The following is a 27,220-nucleotide window of genomic DNA, read 5'->3' on the forward strand; positions in this document are numbered from 1 at the left end:
ATCAGATCACAGCATGCCCTGGTTAAAAGCCTCCAATGACTTCCCCGAACACCCAGAATAAAATTCAAACTCCTCAGCCAGGTGTGGTGGCTCACGCCTGTAATCCCAGCACTTTGAGAGGCTGAGGCGGGTGGATTACCTGAGGTGAGGAGTTCGAGACCAGCCTGGCCAACATGGTGAAACCCCATCTCTACTAAAAATACAAAAAATTAGCCAACTGCAGTGGCTCACACCTGTAATCCCAGCTACTCAGCAGGCTGAGGCAGGAGAAGTGCTTGAACCTGAGAGGTGGAGGTTGCAGTGAGCCAAGATTGTGCCACTGCACTCCAGCCTGGGTGACAGAGCGAGACTGTCTCAAAAAAAAAAAAAGTCAAACTCTTCATCCTGGCCCACAAAGCCCCACGTGATCCAGCCCCTGCATACCTGTCCAAGAACATCGTCATCCTTTTCCCCTTATATCCTACGCTCCAGTCATGGCGACCTTCTTGCTGTTCCTCGAACATGCTAAGCCTATTCCCATGTCAGGGTCTTTGCATTGCTGTTCCCTCTACTTGCAACACTCTTCTTCTTCTGCATGTGGTTTGTTCCCTTACTTCATTAAGGTCTCTGCTCAAATATTATCCCTTCACAGAGGACTTCCTCGTCCTCTCTATCTAAAATAGTTTTTGTGTCCCCAACCCACTGCTATCTGCTTATCCTGCTTAATGTTTCTTCATAGGATTTATCACTCATGAACTTAGATTATGCATTCGCTTTCTCGTTTATTCTTTGTCTCTTTCCCCAGACTCTAAGCTCCATAAGGACAGGAACCTTGCCTGTATCCCCAGGGCTGGCACAGTGCCTGACACAGAAGGGTCTCAATAATTATTGTTGACTGACTGACTGAATGAATGAATGAGTTACTCAACAGTAGAATGGCATAGCATGAAGACAGCAAATTCTCTTTCACTAGACTTGTCCAAGAAGTGGCTAAACAGGCCGGGTGTGATGGGTCATGCCTGTAATCCCAGCACTCTGGTAGGCCGAGGCAGGTGGCTCATCTGAGGTCAGGAGTTCGAGACCAGCCTGGCTAACATGGTGAAACCCTGTCTCTACTAAAGCTACAAAAAAATTAGCTGGGCGTGGTGGCAGATGGCTGTAATCCCAGCTACTTGGGAGGCCAAGGCAGGGGAATTGCTTGAACCCGGGAGGCAGAGGTTGCAGTGAACCAAGATTGTGCCATTGTGCTCCAGCCTGGGCAAGAAGAGTGAAATGCCGTTTCAGAAAAAAAAAAAAAAAAAAAAAAAAAAAAGAAGTGGCTAAACAACTGTGGGATGTGGAACATAATTCTCTGCAGCACTTATTATATTGTGTTGTGATTTAAAATTTATTGGTCTATTTCCTCTAATAAATGGTAAATTGAGGACAGGATCTATGTCCTATTCATCACTGTGTCCTCAAAAGAAGGTAGCCCAGTGCCTGAAATTACGTAAATCCTGATATCTGTTTGTTACCAGGTGATATGGTTTTGATTTGTGTCCCTGTTGGAGGCGGCGCCTGGTGGGAGGTGATTGGGCCATGCGGGCAGACTTCACCCTTGCTGTTTTGCTGATAGTGAGTGAGTTCTCATGAGATCTGGTTGTTTAATGGTGTGGAGCACCTCCCCCTTCTCACTCTTCCCCCTGCTCCGGCCATATGATGACATGCTTGTTTCCCCTTTGCCTTCTACTACGATTGAAAGTTTCCTGAGGCATTCCCAGCCATGCTTCCTGTAAAGCCTGTGGAACCCTGAGCCAATTAAACCTCTTTTCTTTATAAATTACCCAGTTTCAGGTATTTCTTTGTTTTCTTTTTCTTTTCTTTTTTTTTTTTTTTTTTGAGACAGAGTCTCGCTCTGTTGCCCAGGCTGGAGTGTAGTGGTGCGATCTCAGCTCACTGCAACCTCTGCCTCCCGAGTTCAAGCAATTCTCCTGCCTCAACCTCCTGAGTAGTAGCTGGGATTACAGGCGTGCACCACCACGCTTGGCTAATTTTTGTATTTTTAGTACAGACAGGGTTTCACTATGTTGGTCAAGCTGGTCCTGAACTCCTAGCCTCAGGTGATCTGCCCACCTCGGCCTCCCAAAGTGCTAGGACTACAGACATGAGCCACTGTGCCCAGCACATTCTTTTAAAATGTTTAATTCTTGGCCAGGTGCAGTAGCTCACACCTATAATCCTAGCACTTTGGGAAGCTGAGGCAGGAGATTGCTTGAGCCTAGAAGATCGTGACCAGCCTGGGCAACATGGCAAAACCCTATCTCTACTAAAGATACAAAAAATTAGCCAGGCATGGTGGCATGTGCCTGTAGTCCCAGCTACTAGGGAGGCTGAGGTGGGAGGGTCACCTGAGCTTGGAAAGTTGAGGCTACAGTGAGCCAAGATCGCACCAGTACACTCCAGCCTGGGTGAGGGGAGTCAGACCTTGTCTCAAAAAATAAAAAAATAAAAAAATAAAAATAAATAAATAAATAAAAAAGTTTGATTCTCAAAACAACACTGTGAGGTAACAGAAATTATTATTCCCGGGCCGGGCGCGGTGGCTCACGCCTATAATCCCAGCACTTTGGGAGGCCGAGGCGGGCGGATCATGAGGTCAGGAGATCGAGACCATCCTGGCTAACACAGTGAAACCCCGTCTCTACTAAAAAATACAAAAAAAAATTAGCCAGGCATGGTGGTGGGTGCCTGTAGTCCCAGCTACTCGGGAGGCTGAGGCAGGAGAATGGCGTGAACCCAGGAGGTAGAGCTTGCAGTGAGCGGAGATCGCGCGACTGCACTCCAGCCTGGGTGACAGAGTGAGACTCCGTCTCAAAAAAAAATAAAAAAAGAAAAAAAAAGAAATTATTCCCATTTCACAGATGAGGGAAACAACCCACAGATAAATCCAGTACCTTGCAAAACAGAGAAATCATCAAGGCAGGGCTGGAACTTAGTTGAATGAAGAAATGAACTATTAATTAATGCAATTTAACAAAGCCTGGAGCTTTTATTTTTTCCTGTCAGTGCTTAGCACAAAGTTGAGCTAGAGAAACTATGTTGTTGACCAAATGAATGAGTGAATGAACAAATGTGTGACACTTCCCAAGGTAGACACTCAAACATAGTACTTTAAATGGCTAATCTAGCTTCCTTTCATTAACAGTCCCTGGGAAGAGAACCAAGAACCACTCTGGCTGAGTTAGACCTGGAAGGCACCTAGGGGAGGAAACAGGCTCAGAGAAAGGCAGCCATTGCCCAAGGTCACAGAGCTGGAGCTGCATCTTGGGGCTCTAAATTCTACCCCGAACGCTCCCCAACTCAGGTCTTGGATTAGTAAGTGTGACTGGCTTCCTCCTTCCCCTGCTTCCAGAGCACAACTCCTCCGCCTTCCTACAAGGAGGTGTGGGCAGAACTGCAAGTGGGAAATGCCATCCTTTTCCCTCGGATCGTTCCCTCTGCCTCCTCCTTTCACCATCCACCTGCCACTCTCTGAGCACTATCCAACAGGCCTGGGGCTTTTTGGAACAGAGTAAAACCCGAGGCCAGGTGGTGCCGCAGCAGAGACACCAGTGCTTCTGCCCCAGGATGCACTGCCATGAGGCCTGTGCAAAGCCCTCAAAATAACCTCCGCTTTGAAAGGCGGCTGGGCTGTCTTTAACCAGCCCACTCTGGAGACCACGGGGCCAAGGAGTCCACTGTATTCGCAACAGCACAGGAGAAGAAGTTCACACCCCCATAATCAGAGAATCCTAGGAATGGGAAATGTTCACACAGGATTTTAGGATCCTAAAACCCCACACTCGTCAAGTTTTAAAAGCTTAGATGCTTAAAATAATGGAATCTAGGCTGGGCGCGGTGGCTCATGCCTGTAATCCTAGCACTCTGGGAGGCCGAGGCGGGTGGATCACCTGAGATCAGGAGTTCAAGACCAACCTGGCCAACATGGTGAAACCCCGTCTCTACTAAAAATACAAAAAAAATTTGCCAGCATGGTGGTACATGCCTGTAATCTTAGCTACTTGGGAGGCTGAAGCAGGAGAATTGCTTGAACCCCAGAGGCAGAGGTTGCAGTGAGCCAAGATCACGCCACTGCCCTCCAGCCTGGGTGACAGATCGAGACTTCATCTCATCAAAAAAAAAAAAAAAAAAAAAAAAGTGGAATCTAGAATTTAGAGCCATAATCCAACACTCTCCTTTGCAAATGAACACACTGAGACCCAGAGAGATGATTCTGTCCAGGAGTGACTTACATCAAATTGATCCTTGATCCACAACTGGAGGCATTTCCTGTTCCTCCCCCCCACCAACTCCCTTGGATCCTCACCCAGCCCTGCTAGCATCCTCCACCTGCCTCAGGCTCCCCTCCCTTCCCACCTCCTTAGGAAACTCACTCCTGCTCTTTTCCATGCTTTAATGATGTGAATGGCTTTTCTTAAACAACTCTCATAGCTTTCTTAAGCAAGTTTAAGGCTGTTCAACTCTCTCCCATCTTAAACAAATAAAACTTCATCCTCTCTAGCTGCTACCCATTTCTCCCCACCTTCCTGTCAAGCTTCTAGAATGTCTTCCCTCCACTTGCCACCTCTTCTCCTCACCTCCGCTTCTCCCCACTTCAGTCTGACTTTATCTCCACCATTCTTCTGAGGTTAACAAAAACCTCTTTGTCACTAAACCCAGCAGACAACTTTCAGCCATGCTCCTGTTGGAGGGCTCTGGAGTGGCTGGCCCCACTGACCACCCCACACCGTGTGGCATCATGACATTGCATCACATCATCACGTCAGGCTTCTTCCTCTCCGGCTGCCCCTTCTTGGCTGGCTTTATGGGGTTCCATCCCCAGCACCCTGCCTGTGAATCTTTACATTCTCCTTGAGTGATTGTGACCATCTTCATGGCTTTTTTCTACCTCCTAAGTGTTACTACCTCCTAAGTGTCTCCCCAAAACTCATTGTTTCCTTCTGAGCTCTAGACTGGTGTGGCTAGATGACTGTATTTGTCACTAAATGGTGAGCCTCTGGAGGGCCGGATGACAGGCACATGCAGGCACCCAGCAAATGTTTGGTAAATGGAAAAAGTGGAGGCAACTCATTATCATTCAAGAGTTTTCTGTATTCTGTGAGACATGCACATTGCAGGGAACTCCAGAGGGTGACCCATAGATAAATTATTAGAGCCAGAGGGGATTTAAGAGCCCATCTATAACCCAACCCCTCATTGTACTGATAAGGAAACTGAGGTCCAGAAGGGTTAAGCAACTTGTCTCCAAGGTCACATGGAATGTTAATGGGAGGGCTGGACTCCCATCCCAGCACGTCCCCTACTCACATCGAGATATTGTTTCCCAGGATGGCACTGCAGGAATAAAAGATAGGAAGGGAGGATGGGCATGGGGTGTACACAGGCCATGACAAATGTGAACCCAAATGTAAGTCCAGAAAGTTCAAAGGCACAATGTCCTATGCAAATCTTACTCGATCGTTGTCTGATCCAACACACCGGTGACTGGGATCCCGTAAAACTGCTGCATAGTGGAGACTGCTGACTGCAAGGCCTTCCCTGAGTGCAACGCAGATGCCCGTGAATCATAGGGAAGCAGATAGCCATAGGACTTTAACCAGTTCTGAAAGACATGTGAAAGAAAAGGATGCATTATGCTGGGAAAGGCTCTGTTCTACCTGGGCAGAGATGTGCCCTTAAAACGAGGGATCATTTGACCCCAGTGACTCCTGGACTCATGCTCTGAGTTCTTCTTCCTTCACCCCATCCTGCAGACACTGTCAAATTCATCTCCAGAAAGAAGCTTTTATTGGTGTCCTCTCCTGCTAGAAACATTTCATTGGATTTCTACTGGCCACAGAATAAAGATTAAATTTGAATTCAGAGTTTTCCATTGCCCTGCCTCTTTACTTATTTATTCAGTGCTTTCCAGTGATATTGGACTAGACATGGAAAAGCACAGCATGGTTAATTCTTTTTTATTTTTTGAGACGGAGTCCAGCTTTGTCGCCAGGCTGGAGTGCAGTGACACAATCTCAGCTCACTGCAACCTCCGCCTCCTGGGTTCAAGCGATTCTCCTGCCTCAACCTCCAGAGTAGCTGGGATTACAGGTACACGCCACCACGCCTAGCTCATTTTTGTATTTTTTTTGTATTTTTTTTTTTTTTTAGTAAAGACAGGGTTTCACTATGTTACCTAGGATGGTCTTGATCTCCTGACCTCATGATTCGCCTGCCTCGGCCTCCCAAAGTTCTGGGATTACAGGCATGAGCCACTGCACCCAGCCAGCATGGTTGATTCTGTGATGCAGAGTGGTATTTTGAAAATGTTGTGCCACCCAGAAACCCACCGTGTCTACTGTCAAAGCCTGATAAAGAATCATGTTGTAGAATATTTATTGGCAGGAGATTATATACAATATGTACTGCTACCCCCCCCAAAAGCAAGCCACTATAAATAAATATAAGTAAAACAATGCATGATCTTATTTAAATATAAATAAATAATGTGTGCATAGAAAAAATCTAGAAAGGCGTATATAAAAATTAATATGTAGAAGAATACCTGATTTTTAGGAAATACACACTGAAGGATTGAGGCTGACATAAGGGTGCATAATATCTGCAACTTATTCTTTTTTTTTTTTTTTTTGGCCCAGGTGACAATTGGCTAGCAAATTATTCTTAAATGGGTTCAGAAATATACATATATGGCCAGGCGTGGTGGTTCACGCCTAAAATCCCAGCACTTTGGGAGGCCGAGGTGGGAGGATCACCTGAGGTCAGGAGTTCGAGACCAGCTTGGCCAATATGATGAAACCTCGTCTCTACTAAAAATACAAAAATTAGCCAGTCATGGTGGTGCACACCTGTAATCCCGGCTACTCAGGAGGCTAAGGCAGGAGAATCACTTGGACCTGGGAGGCAGAGGCTGCACTGAGCCAAGATCACACAACTGCCCTCCAGCCGGGGTGACAGAGCAAGACTCTGTCTTAAAAAAAAAAAAAGAAATATATATACATGCCTGTACATATATAAAGAGAAAGACAGACAGAGACAGAGAGAAGAGAGAGAGAGATAAAGTCAGTATAGTTAGATGTTAACAGTTTTGGGTGAGGAGCATTCAAGAATTCTTTGTTGGCTGGATGTGGTGGCTCATGCCTGTAATCCCAGTGCTTTTAAGAGGCTGAGGTGAAAGGATGGCTTGAAGCCAAGAGTTTGAGACCAGCCTGGGCCACATATCAAGACCCCACCTCTACAAAAAAGTTAAACATTAGCTGTGCATGCTGGTGTGCACCCATGGTCCTAGATACTTGGGAGGCTGGGGCAGGAGGATCGCTTGAGCCCAGGAGTAAGAGGCTGTAGTGAGTCATGATCATGCCACTGCACTCCAAGCTGGGCGACAGAGTGAGACCTCATCTCTAAAATAAATAAGTAAATAAATAAATATTTAAAGAAATTGTCCTCGAAAATGTTTCTGAAAGTCTGAAATGATGTCATAACTTTTTTTTAAAATAAAAAAGAATTGACAGAGTATCCTTTGGTTATAGTATCACGAGGCACTTCTTTTTTGTGCTTTCCTGTTTTCTAAGTTTTATGCATGGAGTGATTTTTTTAAAGAGGAGAAAAACATTAAAAGGCAAGAGAATCTGAAAGAAGCTTGGGTGAAGGAGCTCAAACAAGCAATGACTCTGAAGGATAGCAAGTAACGATTATTCCCGGCTGGGCGTGGTGGCTCACGCCTGTAATCTCAGCACTTTGGGAAGCCGAGGTGGGTGGATCACCTGAGGTCAGGAGTTCGAGACCAGCCTGACCAACATGGTGAAACCCCGTCTCTACTCAAATACAAAAATTAGCTGGGCGTGGTGACGAGTGCCTGTAATCTCAGCTACTCGGGAGGCTGAGGCAGGAGAATCACTTGAACCCAGGAGGCAGAGGTTGCAGTGAGCTGAGATCATGCCATTACACTCCAGCTAGGGCAACGAGAGCGAAACTCTGTCTCAAAAAACAAAGAAATTATTCCCACCCAAAAGCATGAGGGGATGGAGACCCAGGGACACAAGAGTACCAGGAAATATGTGTGGCATCAGCTGGAAAATGAGGAAAACATCCGTGTATTTGTTGAGCCCACAAGCACTTCCAGGAGCTTCATGCTGGGCTGGAATCTAGATAACCCCGTTTCCCATCCTCAGAGGATTATCCTGAATGCCAAATAAGCCAATGAAGGGAAAAGAGCCTGGGGAAATGGCATTATTCCCCTCCTAGCTATAGCTTTTGTTTCATGTGTCTATATGAACAGGCTAATTATGGATGTGTCTTTTATTATAAGTCAAATGAAACAGTTTTTCAGAAGGCAGCCGACCAGAAACTATAAATAAATTATTATTTGCTTCACCAAAGGTGACTATAACATCTTTACTGCCTTGTGATAAAATCCATCTGATGATACAAGCAAAATTGTCAGAATAATAAAGCCTTGAAACATACACAATAACAACTTTCTGTCTCTCACAATTGGATCTGAAACGTACTTTCCATTCCAAATGATGGCACAGAATATCAATACTTGCAGTTCCCTAAATATTGATTCTCTTTCCTGCCTTTGTATTAATACATGTTTTTCCCTCTGCCTAATATTTTTCTCAGTTTGGCAAAAAAATTTTTATATTTTAAGGTTCAGCCCATAAATTACTACCTCTGGAAGACTTTCCTGATGTGTCAGGCTAAGTTATTTTCTTTCTCTTCTGTGCTCCCCAAGTCCCCTATTATAGATATTATAAGATTGGGCTGGAATCATTACTTTACATATCAGTCTCCTCCTCCTCCTCCTCCGAAAGTGCTGGGACTTTAACATCCTCCAGGGAAGGGGCCGTAGCTTAATCATCCAGTGCCCAGGACAGTGCTGGACACAGTAGCTGCTCATTATGTGCGTTCAACAAGCATTAACTGAGCACTTACTACAGGCTAGGCACTGTGTGAGGCTCTGAAAAAATAGAGATGAATAAGGAACTCAGAGACTGACAAGTAAACCCACAATAAAAATACAATGCTAAAAAGCAGGTGTGCACAGAGTTCTATGGGAGAACAAAAGAAGGGTGTCTTATCCATGGTGGGGAGGGGGGCACCACAGAGAAAGGGGAACTCAGGGACGGCCTCCAGGTAGAGATGAGATTTAAGCTAAGCCTTGAAGTATACAGCATGTGCAATTGCTTGGAAATGTGGGAGAGCATCGCACATTCTGGGCGGATTTTTTTTTTTTTTTTTGAGATGGAGTCTTGCTCTCTTGCCCAGGTTGGAGTGCAGTGGTGTGATCTTGGCTCACTGCAACCTTCACCCCCGAGGTTCAAGTGATTCTCCTGCCTCAGCCTTCCAAGTAGCTGGGATTACAGGCACACGCCACTACTGCCTGGCTAATTTTTGTATTTTTAGTAGAGATGGGGTTTTACCATGTTGGCCAGGCTGGTCTCAAACTCCTGACCTCAAGTGATGCACCTGCCTTGGCCTCCCAAAGTGCTGGGATTACAGGCGTGAGCCACCGTGCCTGGCCATTTGACTCTTGCTTTTTGAAATCTAGCCATCCTGCCCTCCCATGTGCTCCTTGGACCATGAGCCAGTTCTTGTGGGTCCTATGGAGGGCAGTTCATCTTTTGCTGTCAAGTCTCCTTTCTCTTGGGTGACTTATGGACATGACAGCATCTCCCAGAAGACTGGGGACACTACATAGGGCCTGGTGCTGAGTGGATGCGGTGAAACGACGGCTAAATGGAATTACATACCCTTCACTTTCTCACTCAACTTTCTTAGGACCAAACACAATTACTTTCTATTAGGCTTTAGCTTGAGGAAAATGTTTTCCCTATAGGATATTCTGTTTACTTTAAGGTATAAGAAAAGGAACACTGGATAACCCAATGTGTTTCCCTTTTTGTCTTTCTCCCAGGAACCTTTCAGCCAAATTTATAGCTTATTTGTTGAGCATGGGGATGTCTAGAAGTAACCATTACTTTTTTCATCCTTCAGACCACCAAGTTTTATGTTTCATCCTTAAAAGACTTACATAAAGACATTATGGGCTTTTTTAAAATTAATTTTTATTTTATTTTTATTTTCTTGAGATGGAGTCTCGCTCTGTTGCCCAGGCTGGAGTGCAGTGGTATGATCTCAGCTCACTGCAATCTCTGCCTTCCAGGTTCAAGCGATTCTCTTGTCTCAGCCTCCCAAGTAGCTGGGATTACAGGTGTGCGCCACCATGCCCAGGTAATTTTTGTGTTTTTAGTAGGGACGGGGTTTCACCATTTTGGCCAGGCTGGTCTTGAACTCCTGAGCTCAGGTGATCCACCCGCCTTGGCCTCCGTAAGTGCTGGGATTACAGGTGTAGAGCCACAAGACATTATGTTTTAATTTGTAAGCTGCCTCAAGACATCCCCAAAAGAGGTGTGGTACAAGCCTAAAATATATCCAGTGCCTCCCTATCTGCCAACAGACTCTACTGGTTCTCTAAAAATTTGACTAAGATCAATTACAGCATTTGGGAAATAGCTAGGGACCTCTGAACAGATAACTACTCACAAGCCAGTCAGCCAATGGAGTATTTTTTGAGCATCCACCTCGAAGCTAGCATGGAATTTAAAAATCCTCTTTCCTGCTTATGGTAGGAAGTGAGGAACAGGGGGTCTTCTACATAAGCCCACTCTAACATTCCAGTGCTCTGGGGAATTAAAATTAGCTCCTCCTCAGTAAAAAGCTGGCAACCTGGTTTATGCAGCTCGTTTTCTGGGATACTCAAGCAAGGAGCATCTCACAGCCCATCTGAATCCATTACGAACATCACAGAGTCTATCCCGATCAGACACATGGTGGGGGTGGGCCAGTATTAGTGTATTCTCTAATATTCTCTAGGCTCTGTTTCTCTCCCAGGTTCTCTGGGGGACAATCCTCAGAGCCCAGGGGCACACTCCTAGAAGGGGAAATGGGGTGGGGGCAGTCAAATGACAGCAGACAAGAGGTTGGACTAGCGTGTGTGTGTGTGTGTGTGTGTGTGTGTGTGTGTGTCTGTGTGTGTGTATTAGAGGCTAAGGAAGATGGATCAGGGGTCGGACAATTCTAATTCATGCTGCTTAATCCTGTCTCTGCCACTCACTTTCTCTGTGACCCAGACAATCCTCTGCCTTCTCTGGGCAGAACTCCCAAGGCTAGAGCAAGTGTTCTACATTCCAGTCATAGCAAGTCCAAAGCACTCTCTGCGCTTCACAGTTCCAGGCTGTTTCTGCTGCCTCCAAAACCCATTCTCTTTATGCACATTAGCAAACTCCTATTCATCCTTCAAGGTCTAGCTCAATGTCACCTCCTTTGTTAAACCTTCCTTAGCTCTCCCTGTCAGAGCTAGTGTGTGCCCTCTTTCCTCCCGCAGTACTTTGTACACACAACTACCACAACGTATCATACCCAGTCGTGGATATGTCTGTTTTTCCCACTAGACTGAGTTCCTGGAGAACAGAGATGGTGTTATATATATTTTTTTTTTTATTTTTTTTTTTTTTTTTTTTTTTTTTTGAGATGGAGTCTCGCTCTGTCGCCCAGGCTGGAGTGCAGTGGTGTGATCTCGGCTCACTGCAAGCTCCGCGTCCCGGGTCCAAGCCATTCTCCTGCCTCAGCCTCTCTGAGTAGCTGGGACTACAGGTGCCCGCCACCACGCCCGGCTAATTTTTTTTTGTATTTTTAGTAGAGACGGGGTTTCACCGTAGTCTCGATCTCCTGACCTCGTGATCCGCCCGCCTCGGCCTCCCAAAGTGCTGGGATTAGAAGCGTGAGCCACCGCGCCCGGCATCATATTTATTTTTGTATCTGTTACAGTATTTAGCACAGTGTCTGACACAAGAAATAATCACTGAGTTCATGAATGAACAGTTGATCTACGAGGCACTGCCTGGATATCAAGGAAGGGATTTCATCTTGGGAAGATTTAGTAATACACATGAAAGCACCAAGCACAATTCCTGGTAGCTATTAGAGGTTTCAAAAAACACTTGCTGAAATTCAATCTATTGTGGTTTGACTTCCTTGCTTGATGAGGCAATAGGCTCCATTATTCCTTTGAAAAAAAAGATAAAATCCACTGAAGGAAAAAAGTCCCATTCACTTTTAGACAGAATGACCTTGCTTTCATCTCCTTACACCTAGATCCATTAATCAATCATCAGCCATGTCAGAAGTCTAACCTTTATAGCTCAGTTAACCAACTCTTAAGATGTCTGTCACCCTTTAAGTGCGGAAAGAGGTGTAAACCCAGAGGAAAGTGAGAAAAATCTCAGAGTGCAAGCAGAGACCAAAATAGCTGGGCTGAGCCAAAGACGTAGAGAGCATAGACAATATGGTGTGATTGGTCTGCTGGCCAGAAGGCAGGATTTGGGTTCCTGAGAAGCCAAAGCTGAGAAGTCCCGGTGTGGTGGCAGTGAAAGGAGAGAGCAGAGAATACCAAGGAGAACAAAATGTGGACAGAGGAGGGAAGAGAGCAGCAGAGAGCAGAGGTGGTGGTGAGGTTAGAAGTGGCAATGGGGGTGGCAAGAGGCAGATCCCTGGCAGTGCCAACAAGTGCTCCTGGAAATAGAGATGGCCATGAGGAAGGAGAGAAAAGTTGGGTCAGTGAAAACAGTGAGGTCTCCAGGGGGCATTTGGGAGCATCACAGCTGAGTGGGAGCCTGAACCAGACCATATGGGCCTGGAGAAGGAGTGAGGAAAATGATCAGGATTAGGTGTTTGATCAGAAATGAAGGGGCTAGAAGGTAGTATCAGAAAGGCCAGAGGTAAAGTCTACAAAAAAGGACCAGGCAGGAAGATGTCAAATTTGGAAGCAGGGGCTAGAAGGAGGAAGAAAGAATAAAAGACCCCCATGAAAGAGTTGGGGGCAATTGAGGTCATAATCTAGGGTGACGAGGTGAGCAACAGGAACCAGGCACTGGTCTCAACATGGATGGGAGTTTCAAGTCCAGTTCTAGAGGCTTTATATGCAGAGGGACTGTGACAAACTGGAGCTTGACTAAGGGAGCGTGGCCAAGAAAGTAAGGGGACTGAGAACCATGTCCTGGGAGGACAGACGAGGGGTGTTTAGGCTGAAGAAGGGAGACTGTATTAAGGAGAACAGGAACATGAAGGAGAACATTCTGGTTGGTACAGAGGGCAAAACTAAGACCAGAATGAGAGATTATAGGACAGAGATCTTGACTCATTATAAGAAACAACTTTTTATCATTCTGCTATGAAGACACACACACACACACACGTATGTTTATTGCAGCACTATTTACAATAGCAAAGACTTGGAACCAACCCAAATGCCCATCAATGATAGACTGGATAAAGAAAGTGTGGCACGTATATACCATGGAATACAATGCAGCCACAAAAAAGAATGAGTTCATGTCCTTTGCAGGGACATGGATGAAGCTGGAAACCATCATCCTCAGCAAACTAACACAGGGACAGAAAATCAAACACCACATGTTCTCACTCATAGGTGGGAGTTGAACAATGAGAACACATGGACACAGGGAGGGGAACATCACACACCGAGGCCTATTGAGGGGTGGAGGGGCAAGGGGAGGGAGAGCATTAGGACAAATGCATGTGGAGCTTAAAACCTAGATGACAGGTTGACAGGTGCAGCAAACCACCATGGCACATGTATACCTATGTAATAAACCTGCACATTCAGCACATGTATCCCACAACTTAAAGTAAAATAAATAATAATAATAAAAGAAATTACAGGCCCTGTCACCCCAAAGATATCCCTGAGTTTTAAACACTGTTTTTCAAAGTTTTGTTTACTTTGCTTTTTTTTTTTTCTTTTTTTGGAGGCTCATAAACAGGTCTATTCCCTGGCCGGGGGCGGGGGCGAAGAAAAAAAAGAAACAACTTTTTAACAGTCAGAGATCTTCCTAGGGTAATAACAATGACAGTAACTACCATCTTTAGAATGCCTACTAAGTACCCAGCACAGGCACTCTATTGTGCTAAGCACCCTAGAATGCAACAATTCCATGAGGTAGGAATTATGACCCCCAATTTGCAGATGAGGAAACAGGTTCAAAGAGGTTAAGTAATTACAGTTGGCCCTCCATATCCACGGATATCTTGCGGATATGGCAGGCTATAAGGGACTTGAGCATCCACGGATTTTGGTATCTGAGAGGGTCCAGGAAGCAACCCCTTGTGGATATCAAGGGATGACTGTATGCAGAGCCCTAAAGCTAAGAAATGGCAGAATTCAGGGATATTCCGTATGGTCAGAGTGTTGGACAGGCAGCCCTTCCACCTCCCAGGACTTCCTGTACCTCACACTCCTGGAGTGCAATGCCTTATCTCAGACAATAGTGCGCTCAATACACCTGTGCTATGTCAGGGTATGGCACCATCAGCTACCCAGTTGTCCGAACCAGCAGTGTCATATGACCCGTGACTCTTCCCTCTCCTTCACTGTCCACATCCAGTTTCTTTCTTTGTTTGTTTGGTAGGTTTTTTTTTGAGACAGGGTCTTGCTCTCAGCCATGGCTTACTGCAGCCTTGAACTTCTGGGCTCAAGTGATCCTCCCACCTCAGCCTCCTGAGTAGCTGGGACCAGAGGCATTTGCCACCATGCCTGGCTAATTTTTCTTTTTTAATCTTTTGTAGAGACGAAGTCTCGCTGTGTTGCTAGGGCTGGTCTTGAACTCCTAGGCTCAAGTGATACACCCGCCTTGGCCTCACAAAGTGCTGGGATTACAGGCGTGAGCCACAGCACACTAGTCTTTTACCAAAGAACTACTGGTCCTACCTCCTAAACATCAAATGTTTATTTCTGTTCCTTCATTCAATAAATATTTATTGAGGACCTACTATGTACCAAGTACTGTCTGCTACGGCTAAAAGAGCAAGCAAAAACATTCTAGTCCCAGCCTGGCCAACATAGCAAGACACCTCTCTACAAAAAAAAAAAAAAAAAAATTGAAAAACGGCCAGGTGTGGTGGCTCACGCCTGTAATCCCAGCACTTTGGGAGGCAGAGGCAGGCAGATCATGAAGTCAAGAGATCAAGACCATCCTGGCCAACATGGTGAAACCCCACTTGACCCCAGGAGGCGGAGGTTGCAGTGAGCCAAGATCACACCACTGCACTCCAGCCTGGCGAAAGAGCAAGACTCTGTCTAAAAAAAAAAAAAAAAAAAAAAAAAAAAAAATTGAAAAAAGTAGCCAGGCGTGGTGACACACCCCTGTAGTCCTAGCTACTCTGGAGACTATGGCAGGAAGATCCTTGAGCCCAGGAGTTGGAGGCTGCAGTGGGCTGTGGGCGACAGAATGAAACCATGTCTAAAACAGAAACAAAAACAAAAACCCAAAACAGCATTCTAGTTACTTTCTAGTAGTTATGGTCTAGTGGAAGAACCATGTGGGAATAAGTGCTGTGAAGAATAGAGCATGTTGGAGAGATGGAGAGTGGGACAGCTATTTATGGAGGGTGATCAGGGACAATCTCTTTGAGCAGGTGACATTTAAGCAAGACATCTGAAGGAGGTGAGGGAGTGGGCCCTGTGGCTACTAGGAAAGAGTGTTCCAGGATGAGGGAACAGTAAGTGTGAATGCCCTGAGGTGGCTTTAAGAGCTTTCCATCTCTGCAGTCAAGAGCCTTTATGATTTGGCCGCTGACTCCCTCTGCAACCCCTTTTATCTTTCCCCATCTAGTGCTCTGTGTTCCAGTGAGTTCCAGTTCTCCCAGACCCTTACACGTATTGTTCCTTCTATTCAGTTCACTCTCCCCTCCTCTCTCTTTGGGGAGCCTTGACCCCTTACATCTATTTCAGAAGGTCCTTGTACATCCCTGTCAGTCCCCCATCTGTTTCCTTATCACAATTCTTATCACACTCTATTGTAATCATATGTTGAATTATCTGTCTCTTCCTCCTGACTCTAAAATGCATATATGTCCTCCTCATCATTGTCACCCCAACAGCTAGCACAGGGCCTGCCATAACCATGATGAAACAGACATGTTGTTCAGTGGCACTTATAATTGACTATGTTACCCATTTAGAAAAGTCTTCTATTAGCACTGGCTCAGTAGCCAGCCTCTGCTGTCTGTGCCTTGGCTCTGCTGTTATCTCTGAGTCCCTCACCTTGCCCATCTCCTTGGTCAATCCTAACTTGAGCAAATGGTCCATCAGCAGCTTCAACCCCCAACACTAAGATACTATTGTATCACTGTATGCAAGCATGAATGGTGGCCTAAGATCATACTTCCTCATCCATTGCTATATTGGCTTAATGCTTACAACTGGGTTTTTTCTCTCAGTTTCTCTCTCTGGCATTCAAGTTCTAAGCTGAGACTGCTATGACCCTAATCTATTTTTCAGGGTCTCAGATTCCCTGCCTAGTTCTTAGACAGCCTCCTCCAGAGAGTTAGACTGTATTCTCAATACACCTGGGAGCTGAATGGGGTCCTATCTAAAAAGACAGCTCACTTGGGACCAAGATGACACCACATACCAAATATTACCTAACTTTTCTCTTTCCAGCAGACTGCCCTTGGGCAAATGACCTAACTTCTCTAAGCATCACATTCTTCATCTGTTAAATAGATGTTTAAAGAAGGGTTATTAGGAGGACTCAATGAGACGATGCACTGTGGTAGGTAAAATAATGACCCTTCAAAGATATCCACATCCTAATCTCCAAAGCCTGTGAATATGGTAACTTACGTGGTAAAAGAGACTTTATAGAAATAATTAAGTTAAAGATCTTCAGATCTTTATAGAAATGATTCAGTTAAGGATTATCCAGGTGGGTCTAATGAAAGCACAAGCATCCTTATAAGAGGAAGGCAGGGGGTTTGAGTCAGAGAAGGTGTTGGGAGACATAGGTTATAGCAGTGCTGCTGCTGCTAGAAGGGGCCACAAGCCAAGGGATGCAGGCAGTCTCTAGACACTGGAAAAGGCAAGGAAGAGATCCTCTCCTAGAAACTCCGGCAGGAATGCAGCCCTGCCAATAACTTGATTTCAGTCCAGCAAGACCCATTTTGGACTTCTGACCTCCAGAAATGTAAGATAACAAGTCTGTGTTGCTTTAAGAAATAAGTTTGTGGTAATTCGTTACAGCAGCAAGAAGCATTTAGCAGGTTCTGGCACATAGTAAGTGTTTTTACAATGTTATTGTCTATTCCTGCTCCCATACTCCTCGGAAAGAACCCGCTGAAAGGCAGAGACGCTTGGCTCCATTCCCGGCTCCCCCACCAACTTGCTCTTAGTGATTTTTTTTTTTTTTTTTTTGAGATGGAGTCTCGCTCTGTCGCACAGGCTGGAATGCAGCAGTGCGATCTTGGCTCACTGCAACCTCTGCCTCCTGGGTTCAAGTGATTCTCCGGCCTCAGCCTCCCGAGTAGTTGGAATTACAGGTGCACGCCACCATGCTCGGCTAATTTTTGTATTTTTAGTAGAGACAGGGTTTCACCACGTTGGTCAGGCTGGTCCCGAACTCCTGATCTTAGGTGGTCCACTCGCCTCAGCCTCCCAAAGTGCTGGGATTACAGGTGCGAGCCACCTCACCTGGCCTTTGGTGATTTTTAATAAGTCATTTCCCCTCTTTGACCACCACCTTTGGTTATTGCTGCCAGACCAAATCACTGGGTCTCTCTGGTGACTCCTCAGGGATTGGTCCTATCACTGTGTCAGTTCCCTCCACTTCTTGTCCCACCAAAACCCTGCTTCCTCCTCTACCCATATGACTGAGGTCCCAGCCTTGCTGCTGAGCCCACCTGAGTTATATGACTAATTTGTAAAATTTCATACTGAAGGCATAACCATTCAGGTATCTAGAAAACGCACTGGTCACCAATACTCAGAGATCATCTAATTTAACATACTTGTTTTGCAGAAGAGAGAAAGAAAACTCCAGGAGGGGAAATGACTTATTCAAAATCACAGAGCAAGTTGGTAAGGAAGCCAGACATGGAGGCAAGCATCTCTGCCTCTCAGAGGGTTTTCTGTCATGCTACACCCTCTGCACTAGCTCTAGTTTGCCTCCAAATGCTGTTTTTTTCTTTTTTTTCCTTCACTTACAGCCAATCTAAAAAGGGCCCTCAGGATCGCCCACAATGCCCAGCTTAGCTTCTTGACAAACACCTTAATGGTGCAGCATTGCCTGTTGGCTGCCATCGGCTCTTGAGTGGGTGGTAAGTGCACTAGCAGGAATTCCCTGGCACTCTGCAGAATGTTCTTGGCCCACTCCCAGGAGGCCACCACAAGCCAGATGATCACCATACCCGGGGAGGTGGCACATTTGGGGTTTTGGGTCAGCACTGGGATGTCCAAGTTTTGCAATTCTGGGGAGGCCTCTGCCCACAGTCAGGAGTGTGGCCATGGTCTCATTCACTCTCTGGAAAAGGAGAGGCCTTAGTCTCCCTCGCCCTTTCCAAGGCCCTCCTGCAAATCTGCCAATTTTCTGTCCCCTGAGGCTCAACTTCTTGGTGAGTTAAGAAAAGGGAAAAGTGAAGGCAAAGACCAGTGGCCAGGCCTCTGGGTTTTTTTAATTTTAATTTTAATTTTTTTTTTTTTTTGGGACGTAGTCTTGCTCTTGTCACCCAGGCTGGAGTGCAATGGCGTGATTTTGGCTCACTGCAACCTCCGCCTCTCGGGTTCAAGTGATTCTCCTGCCTCAGCCTCCTAAGTAGCTGGGATTACAGGTGCCCACCACCAGGCTCAGCTAATTCTTTGTATTTTTTAGTAAAGACAGGGTTTCACCATATTGTCCAGGCTGGTCTCGAACTTCTGACCTCAGGTGATCCACCCACCTCAGCCTCCCAAAGTGCTGGGATTACAGGTGTGAGCCACTGCACCAGGCCTGATTTTTTTTAAGACAGGGTTTCACTCTATGGCCCAGGCTGCAGTGCAGTGGTACAATCTCTGCTCACTGTAGCCTTAACTTCTTGGGCTCAAGCAATCCTCCTGCCTCAGCCTCCCAGGTAGCTGTGACTGTAGGTGTATGCCATCACACCCAGCTAATCTTTGTATTTTTTGTAGAGACAGGGTTTCGCCATGTTGCCCAGGCTGGTCTCAAACTCCTGGGCTCAAGTGATCCTCCCAGCTTGGCCTCCCAAAGTGCTAGGGTTACAGATGTGAGCCACCACAGCCGGACCAAGTCTCAGTTTCTTAACCGCAACAGGGGGATGGTTGAACTAAATAACCTGTAAGTCATGTTAAAAAGTTCCATTATTTTAGCCTAAGTGGATTGACTGTGAAGCCGATCTTCTGGTTCCTCATTGCCAGTCTTAAAGTCCAAATTCTTTAGCATGACACAACAACCCTTAAAATGTGATGCCAGTGCACCTTTCCAGCCCTATCTGGATGGGGTTCTGCTCTGTCGCTCAGGCTGGAGTGCAGTGGCACAATCATAGCTCACTATGACCTCAAACTCTTGGTCTCAAGCAATCCTCGAGCCTCAGCCTCCTGAGAAGCTGGGATTACAGGCGTGAGCCACTATGCCTGGCTCTACCAGCCTCATGTTCTGTCCTGTACCTTCTACCCTTTATTGCTCACCTCAAGTACCCCAACCTCTAGCTATACTGGCCTAATCGTGTTGCCTGAGCATATCCTGCAGAGTCCTGCCTCTGTGCCTTTATTTCATTCCCTCTCCCTAGAATTCCTTTCCCACATGTACTCTGGCCTCTCCATGGTGCACTACTTCAAAATACAACTTGAATGCCACTTTGTCAGGGAGGGCTATCTGTCCGGGGTTAAATGGACTTTCTCTGTGCTCCCAATGGTGTTATATGTATCCTCATTTATAGCATATTTTGTATTACATTATAAATAATGGTTTACATGCCTGTAGTCCCCTTTGAACTCATCCTCATGCAAGTTACAGCCGGTGGGAGAGATAGACATGGGAATACTAAACATTTCATCACAGTGGTGATAAGTGGAATGAAAGAGAAGAACCAGGAGCTACAAAAGTGTGTGGCAGGAGATATAGGCTGTGATATATCAGGGATGGCCTCCCTGAGGACATGACATCTCAGCTGACATCTGTGAATGAACAGAAGAGGCTAGGTGAAGGCTGAGAACGAGCATTCCAGGAAAGAGTATCTTACTGAATTCCTGAATGGGAAGGAGCCTGTATATTAGAAAAAGAGAGGGAAGGGCAGGGTGACTGGAGTCTAGTGACCAATGGGGAGAATGGGTGGTATAAAAGGAAGTCAGAGAGATGGGAAGGACTCAGTCATGCAGGGCCTCATCGGCTTCATTAAGCATGTTTTTGTTTTTGTTTTAGACAGGGTTTTGCGCTGTGGCCCAGGCTTGAGTGAAGTGGTGTGATCTCTGTTCACTGTAGCCTCAGCTTCCTGGGCTCAAGCAATCCTCCTGCCTCAGCCTCCCAAGGAGCTGTGACTACAGGCACATGCCACCACACCCAGCTACTCTTTGTATTTTTTTGTAGAGATGGGGTTTTGCCATGTTGCACAGGCTGGTCTCAAACTCCTGGGCTCAAGCAATCCTTGTGGGTGCTGCGTCCAAGGGAGTTTATAATATTGTTCTTTCCATTTTCATATGCATTTGAAAGTTTTCCATAATAAAACTAAAAGGAAGAAGTGATAATAGTACAGTAATAATAGTTTAATCTTTGTCCTAAGAGTCATTTTAAGCAAGGTGAGAGTGGGAGTAAGGTGATCAGATTTTGGTTTGTTTTTTATTTTTTTTTATTATTCAATATTTCAATCATTCGGAAAGGCATAAAATAATAATATATATTGGAAAATCACCAGCCAGCTTTGTCAAACATTAGTTTTTGCCATATAGGCTTCAGATATAACTGACTCTTGAGTGGATTGATTGACTGATTCATTGATTGATTTTTGAGACAGAGTCTTGCTTTGGCTAGAGTACAGTAGTTCAATCTTGGCTCACTGTAACCTCCACCTCCCAGATTCAAGTGATTCTTGTGCCTCAGCCACCCAAGTAGCTGGAACTACAGGCACGTACCACCATGCATAGCTAATTTTTTTGTATTTTTAATAGAGATAGGGTTTCACCATGTTAGCCAGGCTGGTCTCGAACTCCTGGCCTCAAATGATCTTTATACATACATATGTATAAAGAGAGAAAGGAGTAAAGAACAACTCCTGACTTTCTGGCCAAGTACTTTTGGTGCCCTTTATGCCTCATAAGTGTTTGTGGCATAGAATTGAGTCTTTAAATTACTGCTAACAGGCAAGGCCAGGGCTCATGCCTGTAAGCCCTTTGGGAGGCCAAGGTGGGTGGGTCACTTGAGCCCTAAAATGAGTACTTGCCCCTAAGTTGTGCTAAGAAAGCTTAAAAGCATTCAGGGCATGAGCCAGCAGCCAGAACGACTCAAGAACAAGCTCCAGTCCCTTCACTTCCTCAACATGGCTCTGAGCAGGTCGCTCCTCTGCTCAGAAACCTTTAATGACTCCCCTCAGCCTTTGGACAAAAGCCAAATGCACAATCTGCTCTCAGCCTCCCTCTCCAGCCTCTTCTTATACACTCTTACTGGAAACAGCAAGTAACTTGATGCTCCAGGCACATCAAATTATCCACTGTTTCCTAAACATGCCATGCATTTTTGTGGAGCCATGGTTCATATTTTTTGTTCTGTCTGGACTGCCCCACTCACCCTTCTCCATCATTCTCCTCCCTCAAAGGTTCATCTCAGATACCACCTTCTTCCTGAAGCATTCTCTGGCTTCCCAAACCTCAACTGGGGAACCTCATCTCCTCCCTCTTCAGTGCTTCCCTGTACCTTGTTATACCTCTAGCATGCATTCATTTATTCTTCAAAAAAGGTAGCAACTTTTGTGTGCCAAGCACTACTCAAAGAAGTTGATGGGGATTAGATAACAAAATTAATTTTAAAATATTTATCACATGTCCCGAATGTGTCATAGACTGTGCTAGGTACTGAGGAGATATTGGCTGTGGTTTGTTCTTCCTGTTTTGAGTTCAAACAATACCATACTATAGGGCTAGGCATTTCCTAAGATTAGTCTTTTGGGTACAATTGTAATATACTTTTATTAGTTCCAAAAATACCTCTTTCAAGGACTGGAGTAGGACATAGTTGAAAGTAGAAAAGACTGGCTAAAAGGCTACGGTAATAATCCAGAACAGGAAACTTGTATAGTGGGCAGAGTGCTGAGCCCAAGGACAGAAAACCTAGCTTCTGTTCTTTGCTTTAATTTTTTTTTTCTTTTGAGACGGAGTTTCACTCTTTTGCCCAGGCTGGAGTGAAGTGGCACAGTCTTGGCTCACTACAACCTCTGCCCCCCGAGTTCAAGCAATTCTCCTGCCTCAGCAGCTGGGATTACAGGCATGCACCACCAGGCTCAGCTAATTTTTGTATTTTTAGTAGAGCTGGGGTTTCACCATGTTGGCCAGGCTGGTCTCAAACTCCTGACCTCAGGTGATCCACCTGCCTCGGCCTCCCAAAGTGCTAGGATTACAGGCGTGAGCCACCATGCCCAGCCTGCTTTAATGTTTATGAGCTATGTGTGGGTCCTTAGACAAGATGATAGGCAATTCACATCATCTTTGAGTCTCCATTTACTCACCTATAAAATGAGGACAAGGTCTTCCTTATCTACCTCATGGTATTGTTGCCAGGACCAAATAGGGCCACATACACAGCATATGGGAAGTGCAAAGCACCTTACACATATAAACAGCTATTAAAGTAATATGAAACCCCACAGTAAAAATAAGAGAAAATGAATTAAAAATACAGCAGACTAGATCCAGCTTATGTCAAAGGGAAAACTTCCTAATAGTGAGTTTTTTTTTCCAGACAAGAATGAAGATATACTGGAGGCCATGATCACAATGAAAGAATATTTTGATTTGGGAATACGTTGGTGCTTCTTAGTAGGTCACTCCCCCACCCCTCCAATCATTCGGGGTCAATCTTCCTTGACTACAGTTTCAAACCAAAGACTGTTCTCCATCTCCTCAGCACATATCACTCAAAACCAGTCTCAAGGGCAGGAATCCATAAGTCCTGGGTCTAGGAGTCACACTCTGTTACTTATTCATGTGGCCTGTGATAATTGACTTGTCTCTTTCATCCTGTTCTGATCTTCCTCAGAATCAAGTTGGAAACTAGGAAGGCCAGAAAAGTATTTGAGGAGCATTCTGCTCAGCAAATAAGAGAAGTGGTGCTTTTAATAAATCAAATGAAGCAAGCCAGTTAGAGAATCAGTGGGACCTCCTGATGTGTAAGATAAAAAAGAAAGACTAAAGAAAGCATAGGATCCTGTTCTTTGAGCTTCAAGGGGTCGGGGGTTGGGGGGTGTGGAGAAAAAGAAAGCAAAGGAGAAGATAGACTGAATAAACAAATTTTTTTTGACTTGGTAATGAAAGATCATAGATACGAAATGAAAAATCAATGATAATGAAAAATGCTTTCAATTTAGAAATCAGGAGAACTAGGAAAAGTTCTACAGTAGTTCCGAATCATCTACTATCAAGTTCTGTGCCCTTGGGCAACTCAATTCAAGAAGTATCTAGTAAGTGCTGTAGTAGGTACTGGGTGATCTCTAAGGTCACGATTATCTCTCAATTTCTTTCTATTGATGCCACTACCATTAGATGACTACCTAAAGAGTTATGAAAGAACTCAAGGGTGAGCTTGTGGAACCACTGCCAAAAGGAATAACCTTGATTTCTACTGAAGGAAGTACAAGTTGACAATGAGTCCCATCTCTAAGAAGGGTTTTAGAAGGGAGCTTGGACCCCCCATGCCCATGAGTGCCTATTTCAGATCCATGTAACTTTCTGAGATGAAGGATAAAGAGTAGAATTATTGATTGCTCATTGAATACTTAATGATGAGCATTGAGAATCAGGGATTTTGTTCAATGTAAAAAAATAAAATATTTTGGTTGAGAAAGCCCTGCCTAAGAACCAACGTTCCTCTCCCCAAACATAATGTTTAACTATTAAAAAATAAATAGGGCTGGGTGCGGTGGCTCACGCCTATAGTCCCAGCACTTTGGGAGGCTGAGGCAGGCGGATCACTTGAGATCAGGAGTTTGAGACCAGCCTGGCCAATATGGCGAAAACCCTTCTCTACTAAAAATACAAAAATTAACCGGGCATGGTGGTGCATGCCTGTAATCCCAGTTACTCAAGAGGCTGAGGCAGGAGAATCGCTTGAACCTGGGAGGCAGAGGTTGCAGTGAGCCGAGATCACCCCACTGCACTCCAGCCTGGGCAACAGAGTGAGACTCTGTGTCAAAAATAAATAAGTAAAATAAATAAAAATAAGTAAATAAATAAATGACAAACTGCCTGGGGCTGCCTTAAAAATGTTTCCTGGAGAAGAGGGAAGAAAATGACAACTAGAGAAATCAGGGAAAGTTTACTGGAGAAGCAGGGCTTGAGCTGAAACTTTAAGAAAAGGTTTCAAATGAACGGGTAGGGGTGCAGAAGTAAGTATGTGACAATGTCCAGAGAAACATGGGCAGCCTGTCTAAGGGTAAAGGAGAGATAAGCTTGTCTGGAGTTAAGGATGCATTATCGATAAGCAGTGGGAAATATGGCCTGCTAATGGAGGGGTAGGGTGGAGTCAGACTCCAGAGGGCTTAAAAGAAAGAGGAGTAAGCAATATTATCTGCTGGCTTAAAAGCAACAATATTTCTATAAGGTTTCAATCAAGTGATCCCCTAGTGTTCAGTGAAAGGATAATTAGGCACAAATTATTGAGAGAAGCAGTGGATATAATTTTTCTATCTTTCAGAAAGTTTTGGACAATGTATTAGACATTTAAAATGGAGTCATTGCCAAATTAAGGGTGATGTTTTTGTCACTCAGAAAATAATAGATAGATATAAATGGTCACTTCTGTGAATGAAAGGGGATTAAGAGTGCAGGGGGCCCCAAGAGACCATGCTGGGACCTGTCTCACTTAAATTTTTTATAAGTGATCCAGAAGAAATAGAATAAAGTGAAAATTTCAAGACTTCAGATCATATTAAGCCCTTTCAGACAGGTAAATGCTATGCCAAAAGAGAGGGAAGGAGGAAGGGGTGGAGGAAGGGATAGAGAGAGAGAGAGAGAGAGAGAGCGAATGCTTGAAGGAAGTTACTGAGTGCAATGCAAGATGGCAGACAAATGTCAGGGTGGGGAAATGTAAGGTAATGCACTCCGATAAAAATAATCCACATACAGGGTGTTGTGTTCCAGGCTATCAGTTTTGACCCAGGAAAAGGCTCCAGGAGCTATTATAGATTGTTCCCTAAAGGCAGTGGCCTAGTGTGTTGAGATCAGGAAAGGTGACAGAGGGAAGGGGGAAGCAGGATGGGACCAGGAGAGCAAAGAAGAAACCAACCTTCCTTTATGCAAAACCATAGGGTCCTGTATCTGGAGACAATGGTCAAGTTGACATCTATTGAAAATTAGGGCCAAAAGATATCTAGAAAAGGACAAGTAAAATGGCCCAGAGAATGAGTGTGGCTATTCTAGGGGTCTCATGTCATAGGGAGAAACTTAAGTTTAAAAAGACAAAGGCTAAGAGGTGGAATAATCAAAGCCTATAAAACTGATAAGGGTAAGGACTAGCTTCCTCTTAATGCTTGAAATATTGTAGGAATAAAAAGGTTTCGAGTTGAGATTGTCTAGCTGTATCTCTTTATGTTAGACATGGTGAAATTCAAGCCTAGAGAGGGCAAGGAAATGGCTCAAGGTCACACAAACCAATGGGGGCCAAGGTCAGATCAGAGCCCAGGCCTCCTTAATCCCAGGCCAGGGTCTTTCCATCTCATCCTGTGCACTCAGGCAGTCTAAAGGAATCTTTCTTCTAGGGTATAAACTTAGGAAATGCATTACTTTAACATGTGATAAAACACATGTGAAAACACAAAGAGGCTAAGGAAAGTTTCCACAAAAAGTCAACCAGCAATTATAAAATCTTTGGAGGACAACTTCCAACTGGCACTAAAGGTTCTTTTACACACCATATCTTTTTTGTTGTTTTGTGGAACCTGTAACCCTTTGAGAGACCGAAGAAATCTAGGGGTCCTAGCCTAGAAATACACACATTTGCATTTACAAACACAAATTTATACACAATTTCAGTGCACGTATGACCCCCTGAGCTCCATGCCCAATTAAGAATATCTCTTCAGGGAGATTCTTCTAAACAAACAGACTGCCTGCTTCAACAAATACACTCCATCTCTTAGGATGGCTGAGGTGATCACTCTGATTTTCCTCAGCAAAATACCATTGTCCCAACATCATTTATTAGAATAATGCAGTCCTCTAGGTTGGAAGATACTAGAGAAATTAGTCCAACTGCACCCGCCATGAGATATAGGATAAGGTCACGGGTAAATAAGGGGAGACTAGAGTCAGCCTGCCTAGGTTAGAATTCCAACTCCATCACTCACTAGCTGTGTGATCTTGGGCAAGTTACTTAAGCTCTTTGAGTCTGTATCCCCATCTGTAAAATGGGGATAATAATTGCAACTATTTCATAGAGTAGTTATGAGGATTGAATTAGATAATTCGTATAAAACATAGCACCAGGCCTGGCACATAGTGAGTGTTCAGTAAATGCTAGCTGGCATTATTGTGATGATGATGTATGCATCCATGCAAGCATTATGCATGCCTCCATCCAATCCCCTCCGAGAGCTTTTACTTGCACATGCCAGTGATGAGCAGCTCGCCGCCTCCTAAGCTGGTTGAGCAGCTCCAATTGTTACAAACTTCTTCCTATATCGAGCCCAAATTTGTCTTCTTGCAACCCCCACTCCCGCTGGCCCTAGTTATGCCCTTTAGGGCCAAGCTAGAACAAGTCTATCCTACCTCCACCTGACAGCCCTTCAGCTACGAAGACAGTGATCGAGTCCTTCCTCCGCCCTCCCCCTCCCCCTTCTCCAGCTTGAACATCCTCGGTTTCTTCTCCCAACCCACAACAGACTGGCTGCGCTTACTATTTACTCCGAGGCGTTGTACGGTTTCCCTCACACATAGTCATGCAGGCCACACACCCCACTGCCAACACAACAAGCCCGACCCTCGTGCTCTGCCCCCGCCCGCTGCCCCTGTCCGCGGTGCTGAAGCAGCTCCCGGCCTTGGCGGCCCTCGGCGAGGCCCTCCCCAGCCCCAGCCCTGGGCCGCGCCAGCCCGGACCCAAGGCGCGGACCCCGGCGCGCCGCCTCCGCGACCCCGGCAGCAGGTGCGGCC

At 45.2% G+C, this 27,220-nt stretch overlaps 1 protein-coding gene across 3 annotated transcripts in view; it reads right to left on the bottom strand.

The window, feature by feature from the left end:
- MMP24 (matrix metallopeptidase 24) overlaps nucleotides 1–27,220 on the bottom strand; it is a 52,151-nt gene that overhangs the window by 24,611 nt on the left and 320 nt on the right. For 2 of the 3 annotated variants that reach the window (XM_030826268.1, XM_030826269.1), the window contains exon 2: nucleotides 5,472–5,620. In XM_030826268.1, the coding sequence (XP_030682128.1) occupies nucleotides 5,472–5,620 (149 nt within the window). Of the gene's footprint in view, nucleotides 1–5,471; nucleotides 5,621–8,797; nucleotides 9,240–27,220 lie in introns of those variants that run through there. The other variant, XM_004093168.3, reaches the window with a different exon arrangement.

This window comes from Nomascus leucogenys, chromosome 13 (genome assembly GCF_006542625.1).
Source record: "Nomascus leucogenys isolate Asia chromosome 13, Asia_NLE_v1, whole genome shotgun sequence".
NCBI classification, from domain to species: Eukaryota; Metazoa; Chordata; class Mammalia; order Primates; family Hylobatidae; genus Nomascus; species Nomascus leucogenys.